The 15,223-nt window shown below is 40.7% G+C and overlaps 1 protein-coding gene across 5 annotated transcripts in view; it reads left to right on the forward strand.

The window, feature by feature from the left end:
• The window catches only part of mindy3 (MINDY lysine 48 deubiquitinase 3), a 147,765-nt gene that overhangs the window by 117,164 nt on the left and 15,378 nt on the right, over window positions 1-15,223 (forward strand). For all 5 annotated transcript variants that reach the window (XM_080210435.1, XM_080210442.1, XM_080210461.1 and 2 more), the window contains 2 exons: window positions 4,538-4,610; window positions 14,057-14,144. In XM_080210435.1, the coding sequence (XP_080066561.1) occupies window positions 4,538-4,610; window positions 14,057-14,144 (161 nt within the window). The remainder of the gene's footprint in view (window positions 1-4,537; window positions 4,611-14,056; window positions 14,145-15,223) is intronic.

Here is a 15,223-nt window from a genome sequence, read left to right on the forward strand (position 1 = left end):
ATTGTTTATATGGTGTATTCCATCCCAGGTGTTCTGTGTTTCCTATTTAAATTGATCATTTCTGCTATCACAATAATTCATGGATCATGTACCGGCAACTTCGCTTTCTGGGTTTTTTATTCTTAGGATCTGTATAAGCTTATTTGCACCCAATGCTTATTGACCTTTTAGCCCAGTTAGTGACATTGGATCAGAGCTTTTTGAGTCTTACTCCCACTACAACTAGATTTTGGGAGTGTTTGAGAAGTTTAGAGTTTGTCCAATTTTTAAAAAATGACCTATAACTCATTTACAAACATTGTTTTATTTCCTAAGTACTTCAGTACTTAGTGCCTTTCACAGATTCTGTTGAAATAAAGTTTGTCAACATTGATCCCCATTGTGTATCTATGCATATTGTTTAGAGGGTAACAGATAGAATCTCAACATGCGAGAAAAGTGATTGAAGCAGTAAACGTGTAGATTTGTTTATAATTTTATAACATCAGAATGGGGGAATTGTATGTTCTGATGTTATCAGTGGTCCAGAGAATTCATCAACAAAGTTTAAATATTGATGAATGGAGATTGTTCAGCAAAAACAGCACTAGGAGAAGTGATTAATGTCACCATCAGGTCTAAACATCCAGAGAGCTCGCGAAACTGTGTGTGTTAATTATCAAATGGGCAACATTCTCTGCGCAAGTATATCAAAACAAAAAAACTTGATGGAAGTAATTCTGTTAGGGAGGAAGGTATGTGGATGGTGAATGCATAGCTTTGGTGAGTGCATAGCTTAGTCATATTCACTGACCAATCCTTTTTCTCTCTGATATTTGTCTCATAGTTATTTTATATGTTATCTCTCATATGGTTTATTAATTGGAGCCTTCAACTTGAAGAATCATTTATAAAATAGATCATTTGGGATGTTGCTGTTCTGGGACTTGATTGCATTTATTCCTCTCAAAACTTGTATGTTTTTTTCCCACGATCAGTTGGATATATTTCCATTTATTTCATCAGAAAGAGCCCAAATTGCCAGTTATTAGCATAGCAGACACTTTTCATCTGAATGCCACAGCGCTGATCCTCTATCTAGGGTAAGAATTGTTACTTGCAGCGAATCCATCAATAGGCAATTGTGGGTGCACTTTCACCGTACTGTTTGCAAGCACTGCTACCTATTCAGCTTTGACAAAGGGTCATCTGGATTCAAAACATCTCTTTTCTCTCCTTACTGATGCTGCCAGACCTGCTGAGATTGTCCAACATTGTCTCTTTTGGTTTCTGCTACCTAATGCAATTGGCCCTTGCAGCTTTAGCAGAGCAGATGTGGGAGATCTGCTACCAGAGGACATAATGAGGCTAAGAATGTTGATTGATGAAGAAATAAGGGAGGATCCATGAGAGGCTAATGGTGGCAGCTGTTGGTTACATTTGGGATGCACAAAGAAATTGGGCCTTTGAAATACACCCTAAATGTTGGCTGTTATAATACTTTAATGACCTTGTTCAAAACAAGCATGAGAATTTTTTCTTAAAAATTGCTGAAACATTTTGTCGAAGGTTTTTGTCTTGCACTCATCAGGACAATTGCAAAAATACCAATATAAGGGGAAGCGTAAATTCATGCTACATGAGAAGACTGTACTGATTAGTTGGCAAGTGGACTGTGGTAGAGGCATTACCAATTGATGTACCAGTTGAAGGTGACTGACAGTTAACAACCAAGCATTGTTTATATTTAATCAAAGCAGCTTGGCTCTGGTGAGAGCATTGCCCTGAGGAATGTACCAGGAATGGCTATCGCTTATTTTGTTTAGCTGAAACAGGTTCAATATGTGTACATATTCATAGATCATAGAATCATAGATCATAGAACCCTACAGTGCAGAAAGAGGCCCTTCGCCCCAAGGAGTCTGCACCTAACACAATATTACCCAGGCTCTACCCCATATCTCTACATGCTTACCCGCTAATCCCTCTAACCTATGCATCCCAGGACGCTAAGGGGCAATTTTAGCATGGCCAATCAACCTAACCTGCACATCTTTGGACTGTGGGAGGAAACAGGAGCACCTGGAGGAAACCCACGCAAACACGAGGAGAATGTGCAAATTCCACACAGACAGTGACCTGAGCCGGGAATCAAACCCAGGTCCCTGCTAACCACTGTGCTGCCCTTTCTTTCAGTCTCCAGAGAATAGTGCCCTGTGTATTAATGTATGTAGCTTCTAGTACATGAAAATCTGCTGCACTGTGAGCCTGACAAACCAATGAAATTTTTAATGCACTGAGGATTACTAAGCAAATTATGTCCAATCACAGAATCTTGAAACTGCTTGGCAGTTAACTGTCAGTCAACATTAGCTGGTGCATTCTGCATGCCAATGCCTCTACCAATGGGACTCTGCTTACCAGCCAATCAGAACTGTCCTTGTACAGTACAAATTTGTTTTCCCTTACATAGGTATTCTCATAGTTGTCCTGATCAGCGCAAGATGAAAAGCTTTGACAAAGCATCACTTTTTCAGCAATACTCAAGTTTTGGCAATCTTTCCTATGTTTATGATAACACAAGAACACCAAAGGACCTCTTCCACTCAAAGAGATAAGATTGTTATATTAATGATTAGGAAGAATTGGTCAGATGTATTGAGAAGCCGAGTTCTTGCAGTGGAGTTGGTTTGGTGGATCCAGTTCTTACTGCCAAAATGCAAAAAAGAAAATAGCATGTTATCTTTCACAGCCTCAGATGTCCCAGTGCACTTCACAACTGGCTGTTTTTGAAGTGTTTACTTTATTCCTTCATGGGAAATGAGCATTGTTGTGAAGGTTCGCATTTGTTCCATCCCTAATTACCCTGGGACTGAGTGGCTTGCTAAGCCATTTCAGAGGACGGTGAGTCAATTGCCATCAGACTGGAATCACAACCCTGAAGAACGTTAGTGAATCAGATGGATTTTACAACAATCAACGAAAGTTGGGCAGCATGGTGGCACAGTGGTTAGCACTGCTGCCTCTCAGCACCAGAGACCCAGGTTCAATTCCAATCTCGGGTCACTATCTGTGGGGAGTCTGCATGTTCTCCACATGTCTGTGTGGGTTTCTCAGGGTGCTCTGATTTCCTCCCTCAATCCAAAAACATACTGGTTAGGTGCATTGTCCATGCTGAATTCTCCCTCAGTGTACCCAGACAGGTAATAGAATGTGGCAACTAGGGATTTTCACAGTAACTTCATTGTGGTGTTAATGTAAGCCTGTGACAATAAATAAACTTTAAAGATAGTTGTCATGGTAACTATTACAGAAACCAGCTTTATAATCCAGGTTTATTTATCTAATTTAAATTCCATCAGCCATTGTGGTAGGATTGGAACCCATGTCCCCAGAGCATTAGCTTGAGTCGCTGGATTACTAGTCCAGATTTAATAGCACAGCACCTCCAATCCCCGTGCAGTCACTGATGTAAAAATGTGACAGCCAATTTGTGCACCATGAATAGCAGTGTGATAATTGCCAGACAATCTTTGTTATTGATGTTGATCAATAAATAATATTGACCAAGATACCCAGTAGGATTTCCTTTCAAATAATACCATGGGATCCATCGGAGAGGGCAGACAGCAACAGCTTAATGCCACAACCAATAAATGGCATCTCCAACAGTTAGCTTTGTTTTTATGCTCAAGTATCAGGAGTGGGACAGGGTTTCCTTTGCTTAACAGGTTAATTCTCTTTTTTAAAGAAGTAATTCATCTTGGGGCTATCAATTAATTGCAGTTCATCTCTGATTAACATTAATTTTCAAGTATTATTTATGGAGATTGCACATAAAATACCCTGAGGACCATCAATCAACTATGCAATTCCTTGCCACAAACCCTATGTATGAGCAAAACCTTTTTCTTTGCAGTCTGTGGCCGTTATGTCTTCCTGATGTGCAAACTGATGCTGTTAGCACATGCTCAGATGTCATGAAGTTCAGTTAGGGCACAGGAGGAGGCCATTCAGCCACTTCCTACTTAACCTTGTAACTAACATCTCCCTCATCACTACCTCCTTGAGGGCAATCAGGAATGTGCAACAAATGCTGGCCTTGTCAGAAGCCCATCTTCCATGAAAGAAGAAAATACATTTTTCGTTTAGCAAGGGGCTCCCACAGGTTGATCACTCACTCATGAATCCCCATTCATGGCCTACATGTATTGTGGTGATTCAAATGCAAAGCTGTTCATCCTCCTAGATTTTATGCTGTTTTCCTTCTAGGATGATAAAACACTTGTGATAAAATAAACTTGAAACTATTTTGCCAGCTAAATGTGTAACTAAAGCCAAGATTAACTGGGATAAAAATTTTAATTGCAAGTAACATCTTTAATATCTTGACAGCCCAAACTTATTGCCACAGTTTGTCAGCAAAACTCCTACAGTTCAGGATCCTGACCTTCAGTTGTTCTAGTAAAGGATGATAAATTGGAGCTAATATTTTTCCGTCAGTCATTACTGAATTACTAAGTTTGTTTTCCATCAAAGATTTTTTATATTCTTGCAGATAATGGATTTATACCAGACACAATGCTGGAGGATGTGATGAAAGCATTAGACTTGGTGTCGGACCCTGAATAGTAAGTATTTCCCACAGTATTATGATACAAAATCTTAAAACAGAAAAGTGTTTAATTTATAGTTCTTGCAACAATGAATTGGTAATTTGCCACCTTCTGGATTTTATTTGTGGACACTCATAATTGTGATTACCTGAATACTGCAGAAATGGATGAGTAAAATGTATGACAGCTATCCATTCCTTTAACTGTGGCCTAACCAATATCTAAGAAAAATATAACCATTATTTCTGCCTTTCATATCTCTTGACCCAAAGCCAGGGTCCAGTTTGCCTTTTGGTTTCCTTTTCCACCAGCATTCACTCTTTAAAACCCCGTGTATTCACAGTTCTCTGTTCCTCCACTCCTAATTGCTCGTCTTCTGTATTCAGTGCAGCAGGTTACCTTATGCCCATGTGGTTGCATTATCTTTAATAACATGTATTTTCAATAAGTCTCTTAACTGGTGCCTTCTTAAACACATTCTACAAATTCAAAAGTGCAAAATCCATTGCATTACCTGTATCTGTATGATCTGTGATGTACTCAAGTTTCAATCAGTCAAGCATGGCAAGTCCTTTACAAATCCATGCACTGTTCTGCTCTCATCCATTTGATTCTAAATCAGACTGTAGAAGTTTACTCACAACTAACCTATTTATTCATGCTCAGACTACTCTCACCTTTTAGGTAGAACCCTTATCCGGGGGTAGGCAAATAACACAGAAGGAGGAAAGTTACAGGCAGTTATCTGAAATACAGCACGCTGCTGTGCCTTTCTAGGGCCTACTGAGTTCTAAGAGGAAATTCAGCCAGTATTCCAAATGAACCATTCTCTTTCCAGTTATGATCTTGGCTACACTCTAAATATTGTCCTATGCTTGTCTCAGCCAACAGCTTGTGAATAGTGCATTTCATAAATAGTATTAGAGTGATTAAATAGCACATTTTTGTATCCAAAATTGCTGAAATGTGCAAGATGTTTTCTTAACTTCTGTGCGTTTCCCTTAATAGCTTGATTTCGGTCTAGTTATATTAATATGCTTTTCTGCTCCACTTCTTGATCATCGTATACATTTTAATTCTTTATCATTCAAACTGAAATCTGTTTTTGTTTCTTCAATGAAATGTACATGATGCACAAAACCAGTATCAGTGTAAATAGACATAATCCAGATACAAGATTAAAAAATAAATCTGTTACATTACATATAAAGTGTAGTACACGTGCCAACTGTAAGCTTTCGCTCTGTACTGCTCTGTCAATGTTCCAATAAAAATCAACCATTTTCACTGGAATTGGAAATTTGGAAAGAGGGGTTATTTGTCAAAACTAGATGGGACTGGAATCAATCAGCTGTTCTGTATGCTTGTTGTGCACAAACTTGAGGCAAAAAAATGCTTTGAATGCAGCACTGGTGCCTCAGTCACAAAATACATTTCGTAAGTATTTCTCACAAATAATTTGTATATGGTGTATTCATTCTTACTTGGAAATGCCTTAATTCAGATTGTCCATTAATTGGGATCTTACAAGGGGGCATAGGCTCAAGGTGAGAGGGGGAAAGTTTTAAGGGAGATATGCATGGGAGGTTTTTCAGTGCGGTGGGTGCCTGAAATGTACTGCCAGAGTAAGTGGTGGAACCAGTTATATTAGAAGCATTTAAGAGGCATCTGGGTGGGTACATGAATAGGGAGGGAATAGAGAGATACAGTCCAAGTAAGCACATTTCTTTAGGTTAGTTAGGGCATCTTAATTGGCACGGACTTAGAGGGCTGAAGGACCTGTTCCTGTCTTTATTCTGTGTTCCTTGTTCTGGAATTAAAATTGTGTGAAAAGAAAACTGCCATCCTATTAAAACGCTTAATTACAACTGGAGGATAGTTGAAATCTTTTTCCTAGCAATAGAAATTATTTAGAACTAACAGGAAGAGACTATATAACAAATTGCCAAATCCCAAATGTTAATATTCCTGAAATGGACTTTGTAGATTTTGTCCGGCTGTTAGTTTAGTCGAGGGTTTATTTTCCTCAATAATGGTTAACACCGCTTTTTTAACATGAGAGGTGTTCCCTGCTCTGAATGTATGAATTGATTTTATTTATTAATGCCAATCACTCTATTTTTGGAATTGCTAGCATTGGAAATAAAGTATGGCATAAGCTTGGAGTGATGATGCATTTTATTTGATTGAAGATGACAATGGGATGAGTACTCCAAATTAAGTCAGGCTTCAAACTTTAAAAATACCCCAAATCAGATGTTAGATACCAAATTAATGAGAAAGGGACACAATCCGATAGCCAATAAACCTTCGTAACTCACCCTGCTTCAGTAACTAGTAAATCATGACTTGGTAAATGGGCTTTTGTGTCCTGCAGTAAAAGTGATAGAATGCTGGTTATACCTGTTATTATAAACCCACACTCTTCCAATCTAACTTTGTGCTGGCTGGCTAATCTTTTAGTTGTGTTAATATTTTTAGGCTATGGTTCAGGTTTTTTTTTTTGGCTTTTGCCAATGTTTTAAATTGACAGATGTAATTCCAGACATTATTTTGCATCAAAGATATTTAACCTTGAAGGGAATACAAATAAAGACAAGTAACTTGATACATGGAATTGGGCAGCTGAGCACACTAAGTCTTTGGTACTGGAGATATTTACATTGGATAAAAATGTGGCTTACAGGTAATTTTATTGAATAGTTAAGATTCAAAGAAGCCTATACCGAATCCCAGAGAAATTTCTGTGTAAGCTCGAAGTCAAGGGGTCATAGATTCTAACTCAGATGAGAGAACGTGAATGCGCACAACTTATTCACATCGTGCTTAGTGAACAATAAGTGTAACAATGCATGTGGAGAATGTAATGAATTTCGAGAATGTTATGAATAAATATTCAACACGGCTGTTGAATGGTATAAAATATATAGTAGGGTAAGAAACCTGTAACTTCTGGACTGAAGGCTGGAAGTGACCTTTTCCGGTCCTGACTGTCCATTGGCACCAAAACATGTATGCGTATTTGGTTGGTGAATTAATTAATTATGTCAGTTGTTATAGTCTGTATAACCGTGATCTATTGGTGTCTTTTTTGATTGATTGCTTTCAGATGTTAAGGCCGAATTTCCCAGTGTATTCCTGAAATTCAACACACTTTCTGCTTTTTCTTCATTGTTCCAAAAGTTGGAATTATTGTCAATTAGGGAGGCAATGTTTCACCATCTAATTTTTATGATGAGCATTGCTTGTCTCTTATTAATGTTTTCTTCATATGTTTGTCTGCCTTTTTTCCCTCAGAGGTTGTATTGTATGGAAAAGCCCTACATGAGCTCATACTTTGAAGAATTCCCCAATTTTTACAACTCAATATTCCCCAAAGCAAAAATCAAATACATTTTGAAGCAAGTTTTTTTTAAGAAATGGATAAGCATCATCTCAGTTTACTAGTGGGGAAGTATTGTTCCAGGTGCTAGCCTTTAGTATCAACGTTAAGATCCCGCTGAATGGAAAGCATATTGAACACATCTTCCTTTTGATCAGAAGATTTTTTTCTCCTCCACACAATGCAGTACAATTTTTAAACGCTGACAAATGGAATCTCTGGATTCTACTTTGTCTTTGCTTTCATAAGAAGTTAAGCACAACTGACCCGATATGAGTTTTTCTCCCAAAAAAGGCGATGCAAAGCAAGTAGTTTTGAATAGTACCAGATTGTGCTGGCAGAAAAACTAGCAGCAGTTTAATTCTGGCATCACTTCTATGGAGAGAGGGATGAGGAGCAGGGCTGAAGATTTGAATAGTATAAACATAAGTTATACTTGGGGCCAGGTGACCTTCATGATACTTCAGCTCTGCTACACAAATTAATCTATTTGAAAATGGCTATTCTCAGACATCAAACGACATTCCAGCTTTTCCTCACCTAGTTGATGACCACTTTTTTATACTAAAGCCCATACTGTTGATTTATTTGCAGTGGATTAATTCTAAACTTTGCTCCGCTATCAGACTGATATGCCATAGTTGTTAGCCTTCACTTAACTTTGCTAATTTTAAGTATTCCTCCTCAAATAAATTTAAAATCAAATAAAATTTTTTCCTGTAAATCATGTGCTTTCTTTTTTTTTTTAACGTTTGTTCCATTCAGTGCCCTTGCTTTCCGATTTACTATCATTTCCTGTAACAATATGAAACATTTGACACAGTGGCGGTATAAAGCAGTATCATCAGATCTGCTGTGCCTTACCAGTGACACCCATAGTTCATGAAAGGATTTAAAAATTCCACCCTGCCTGATTTTCTTTTCCATTAACTGCTGATTGCTTAAAAGTTTCCCATGTGAGTCTCTTACAACACATTTTTATTCTGCAGTTTCCATATCCTGATTTCCATTTAACTTCCATTTCAGCCAATTTAGAACATAGAACATAGAACACTACAGCACAAACAGGCCCTTCGGCCCACGAGTTGCGCCGAGCACATCAACACCTACCAATCTATAGACCTATCTATAACCCCCAATCCCATTAAATTCCATATACTCATCAAGAAGTCTTTTAAAAGACCTCAGCGAGTTCGCCTCCACCACCACTGACGGCAGCCGATTCCATTCACTCACCACCCTCTGGGTGAAAAACTTACCCCTAACATCACTTCTGTACTTGCCTCCCCACACCTTCAATCTGTGTTCTCTCGTAGCGACCATTTCAACCCGGGGAAATAGCCTCTGAGAATCCACCCTATCTATTCCACTCAACATTTTATAAACTTCTATCAAGTCGCCTCTCAACCTTCGTCTCTCCAGGGAGAAGAGTCCCAGCTCCCTCAACCTAACTTCATAAGGCATGCCTCCCAGTCCAGGCAACATCCTTGTAAATCTCCTCTGTACCCTTTCAATAGCTTCTACGTCCTTCCTATAGTGAGGCGACCAGAACTGCGCACAGTACTCCAAATGAGGCCTGACAAGGGTCTTATAAAGTTGCAGCATTACCTCCCGATTCCTAAACTCAGTCCCTTGATTAATGAAGGCCAGTACGCCATACGCCTTCTTGACCACATCCTCCACCTGCGAGGCCGATTTAAGAGTCCTGTGGACCCGGACCCCAAAATCCTTCTGCTCTTCAACACTACTAAGACTCCTGCCCTTGATAGTGTACTCGTTCATCCCATTGGTTCTGCCAAAATGGACGACTACACATTTATCCATGTTGAAGTCCATCTGCCACTTCTCCGCCCAGTCCTGCATCCTATTTATGTCCTGCTGCAACTTTTGACATCCTTCCAGACCATCCACAACACCACCGACCTTCGTGTCATCAGCGAACTTACTTACCCATCCCTCCACTTCCTCATCTAGGTCATTTATGAAAATGACAAACAGCAAGGGTCCTAGAACAGATCCCTGGGGCACTCCACTGGTGACTGACCTCCATGCCGAAAAAGACCCATCCACAACCACTCTCTGCCTTCTGCAGGCAAGCCAGTTCTGGATCCACAAGGCCAAAGGCCCTTGGATCCCATGCTCTCTCACCTTCGCAAGAAGTCTTGCATGGGGGACCTTATCAAACGCCTTGCTGAAGTCCATGTACACCACGTCCACTGCACTTCCTTCGTCAATGTGTTCAGTCACATTTTCGAAGAACTCAACCAGGCTCGTAAGGCACGACCTGCCCTTGACAAAACCATGCTGACTATTTCTGATCATGTCAAACCTCTCCAAATGCTCGTAAATCTTGTCCCTCAGAAGCCTCTCCATCAGCTTACCAACCACTGAGGTCAGACTCACCGGTCGGTAATTTCCCGGGCTGTCCCTGTTCCCTTTCTTGAAAATAGGAACTACATCCGCAATCCTCCAATCTTCCAGAACCTCTCCTGTCTCCATTGACGACGCAAAGATCATCGCCAGGGGCTCTGCAATCACTTCCCTCGCCTCCCACGGTATCCTGGGGTACATCCCATCTGGTCCCGGCGACTTATCTATCTTGATAGAATTCAAAAGTTCTAACACATCCTCCTCCTTAATATCCACATACTCAATCTTCTCCATCTGCTGCAAAACCGTAGCAAAATCTCCCAGATCAGTTTCCACTGTGAATACTGAGGCAAAGTACTCATTAAGCACCTCTGCCATTTCCTCTGGTTCCACACAGACCTTTCCCCCTTCACCTTTTATAGGCCCTATCCCTTCTCTTCTCATCCTTTTACTTTTCACATATTTATAGAAGGCCTTGGGATTCTCCTTAATCTTACCCGCCAAGGCCTTCTCATGACCCCTTCTGGCTCTCCTAATTTCCCTTCTAAGCTCCCTTCTACAATCCTTATACTCCTCAAGATCCTTAACATCTCCAAGTTCCCTGAATCTTTTGTACACCTTTTCCTCCTTACTAGGTTCACCACAGCTTTCGTGCACCACGGTTCCCGTGACCTACCAAAACCCCCTTGTCTCATCGGAATGTTGTCATGCAGAGCTCCAGACAAACATTCCTTGAACATCTGCCACGTTCCTTCGGTACTTTTCCCTAAGAACGCCTCCTTCCAGTTTATTTGTCCAAGTAACTTCCTGACTTCTTCGTATTTCCCCCTACTCCAGACAAACACCTTCCTAGCCTGCCTGATCCTATCTCGTTCCAATGCAATTGTGAAGGAGATAGAATTATAAGAATATAAGAAATAGGAGCAGGAGTAGGCCAACTAGCCCTTCGAGCCTGCCCCGCCATTCAATAAGATCATGGCTGATCTGTCGTGGCTCAGTTCCACTTTCCCACCCTCTCTCCATAACCCTTAATCCCCTCTCTCATCAAAAACCCATCAACCCGCGTCTTAAAAATATTTAGCGAGGTAGCCTCCACCACTTCAACGGGCAGAGAATTCCAGAGATTCACCACCCTTTGAGTGAAGAAGTTCCTCCTCAACTCTGTTCTAAACCGCCCCCCCTTTATCTTGAGGCTATGCCCCCTAGTCCTACTATCCTTTCTGAGCGGGAAGAGTCTCTCCACCTCTAACCTATCCATCCCATTCATCATCTTATACGTCTCAATGAGATCTCCCCTCATTCTTCTAAACTCTAACGAGTACAAGCCTAATCTATTCAGCCTCTCCTCATAGCTCAACCCCCTCAACTCCGGCATCAGCCTAGTAAACCTCCTCTGCACTCCCTCCAAGGCTAAAATATCCTTGCGTAAGTACGGCGCCCAAAACTGCACACAGTACTCCAGCTGCGGCCTCACCAATGCCCTATACAGCCGCAGCAAGACCTCCCTACTTTTATATTCAATCCCCCTCGCGATGAAGGCCAGCATCCCATTTGCCTTCCTGACCACCTGCTGCACCTGCAAGCTGGGTTTTTGCGACTCATGCACAAGGACCCCGAGGTCCCTCTGCGCCGTCGCCTGCTGCAGTTTTTCTCCACGTAAGTAATAACCCTTCCTACCATTATTCCTACCAAAGTGGACCACCTCACACTTGCCAACATTAAATTCCATTTGCCATTTCCTGGCCCATTCGCCCAGCCTATCTAGATCTTTCTGTAGACTCTCCCCACCCTCCGCACAATTTGCCTTTCCACCAATTTTGGTGTCATCAGCAAATTTTGACACCCTACACTCGGTTCCCTCCTCCAGATCATCTATATAAATGGTAAATAGCTGAGGCCCCAGCACCGACCCCTGGGGCACTCCACTAGTCACCATCTGCCAATCTGAATAGCACCCATTGACCCCCACTCTCTGCCTCCTATTTGACAACCAGTCCTCTATCCACGCTAACACCCTACCCCCAACTCCATGCCCCCTGACCTTCTGTAATAACCTCTTGTGAGGTACCTTGATGATGATCACCATTCCCAAGATGCTCTCCTACCGAGAGATCCATCACCTGTCCTGGTTCATTCGCCAGTACCAGGTCAAGTACAGCCTCTCCCCTCGTAGGCTTATCCACATACTGTGTCAGGAAACCTTCCTGAACACACCTAACAAACTCCTCCCCATCCAAACCCCTTACCCTAGGGATATTCCATCACTTTCTCGCATAAATGTATTTTATTCATAAAATATGTAAGAAGTACATCACCATTCAGAGTTGACATTACATAAAATGAAAAGCAAAGCTGTTTCTTCCAATACTGTTTGTAATGCACCACATCTGCAGCTGCATTTTGTAAGCATTGACACCACTCTTTGTTCAGTCCAATTTCTGGACTTCCTGCAGCAAGAAATTCCATTCTGGTCGAAATTATCCTTTGTCCCTGCAGTCTGTGGCCAGGGCACAATGTCTCTTTGTCCTTCTTGATCATTGAGTTGTGTTCAGTTGGTTGTCTTTTCTTTCTCCCTCCATGGTCTCTATAATCAACTCTCTGCACTTGGTTCCATCCGTACTGGCCAAACATAACCAGCACATTGCCTGCAGTGATTTTCTTCCCCGTAATTCTTGGAAATGCTCCAACATTCCTTTATTCACTTCCATTTCCTGTGCATGTGCAATATGTTTTGTTTGCAGTCAAATAACAACACAGCTCTAACTCTTTCTTGTCACTTTCAACTTCACAAGCATCTATCCTACCTGATTGCTTGCTTGAGAGGCTGGGGATAAACCCTATTTTTTCTAACTTTTCATATGGAATAAACAAATCCATCCTGTACATCCCTAACAAAAGCAGGTCATTTCATGCTTAGCTAGACTTCAACTTCTATATTGCAGTTGTCCCCAAGGCTACCTTTTCCATGTCAGCAGTATCACCTCTTCTTGCCCACATTTCGTTTGCATCATTGCTAAAAACCCTTATCCAAGATTTCATGACTTCCATACCTGACTTCTCATATGTCTCCTTGCCAACCTTCTGAGTTCTCTCCATCCTAAACTCACAGCTTGTCCAAGGCACTAAGTCCATAAATAAATAAATCACCCATAATCCCTGTGCTTGCCCCACGCTCACACATGTTGAATCCAAAGTTATCTCCATTTATGGATTCCTGCAGGATTTTGCCAACCTAGCTAGAGCAATATATCCTGGGTTGTCTGCTCCATATCTCTGAATTTCATTCATTCCATTGTGGTGAGGAGAGCATTCAGCCATCCTGGCTTTGCATTCCGGACCTCTCCGTAAACATTTTTACCTTGCTTAAATCTCTCACCGCCTTCAAAAGCCTCCCGAAACCTATGCCTGTAAACATTCCCTAAACTTTACCCTTAATTCTGGTTGGCATCTATTTCTCCTCTGTGAAGTAACTTGAGTTGTATACTACATTAAAGGTGCTAAATGAGTACAAATTATTATTGATGTTACAAAAAAGACCCACAAAAGCATATTGTAAACAGATGTGCGACATGTCCAGAATAATTGGTTTACTTTCTGGAAACGATCAAGTGTTGTATATTTTGCATAACCCAGAACTGAAAAACTCTGTTTATAGTTTGCATACATTGTTAGATATGGCCATTTCGGTCAAATATTTTCTCTGTTTCAGTGTAAACATTATGAAGAGCAAATTAGACCCTGAAGGACTAGGAATCATCTTACTGGCAACATTTCTACAGGAATTTTTTCCTGAGCAGGTAAATCATCTTGTATAGTATTCGTTATAAAATGATGTGCAGTGAAGAAACATATGTATTTGATACATTAGTATGTTATATTGCAGAATTCTAGCACTCGGGCAATGTCAACATGACCAATGTTGAAAGGAGACTAAATCCTTTCTTGTGGAAGAGAATGAAAACTCACTGGAGAAAATTAAACTATAAAACTAAATATGTTGAAAAGCAATCTTGATACTTTAGTGTTCGGTTACAGATGATATGGGTTAATTCAGTGAGTTGCTAGTTTTATCTCACCTATCATTATTCATTGAGAAGAAAACTGAGAGCAATGCTTTCTGAAATTTCACATGGAGTGGTTCATTGGCATAGTAAATACGTTGCTGAGAGAGTTCTAAGGAAATAATACAACTGGAGGGTTTTAATTGTATTGTAATTCCCTAGACCTCTGTCTCCATTCCTCTTTCTGCCTCTGAATTAAATTCCTATTCTCTCTTGATTTCTACCACCACACAACTGTAGCAACTCATATTCACAGCCGCCTTTTTGATCTTGCCATCTCATAAAGCCTCACTACGCCCACTGTGCCAATCACAGATAAGGTCGTCTCTTATCACCTTCTTTGTATCACTATTCATCCACATCTCTTCCCTCTTCCAACCATACTTCCTTCCATATCTCTCTCACCTCCGAAAATAATCTCCCAATTCACTGATACTTGTACTTGTACTTTCACCATCGAAACTATCAATCTGTTCAATATCACCCTCCCCTCCATCTTTGATGACCTTGTCTCCATTAAAATCATTATTGTTTCACACCCTCATTGTTTGCCTGATACAATCTCTGCCCCCTTAAAACGAAAGGATGCAGATTTCAATATATAAGATTTAGCCATTCGCTTTTAGATCTGGCACTATCTGGTCCTAATTTCATCGACCAAAACTTGTCATTTTTTTCAGAATCAACCTGGATTGTAATAATAACCCTCAATTTCTTCTCTCACTGTGAACTATCTTCTTAAACCCCTCTTTCCTGCCTCCTTTATCTTCAGCTGCAACAAAAAGTGTCAGGTGCTCATGGATATCTATGTCACC

The sequence above is a fragment of the Carcharhinus amblyrhynchos genome, chromosome 2 (genome assembly GCF_965287045.1).
Source record: "Carcharhinus amblyrhynchos chromosome 2, sCarAmb.v2.hapA, whole genome shotgun sequence".
NCBI classification, from domain to species: domain Eukaryota; kingdom Metazoa; phylum Chordata; class Chondrichthyes; order Carcharhiniformes; family Carcharhinidae; genus Carcharhinus; species Carcharhinus amblyrhynchos.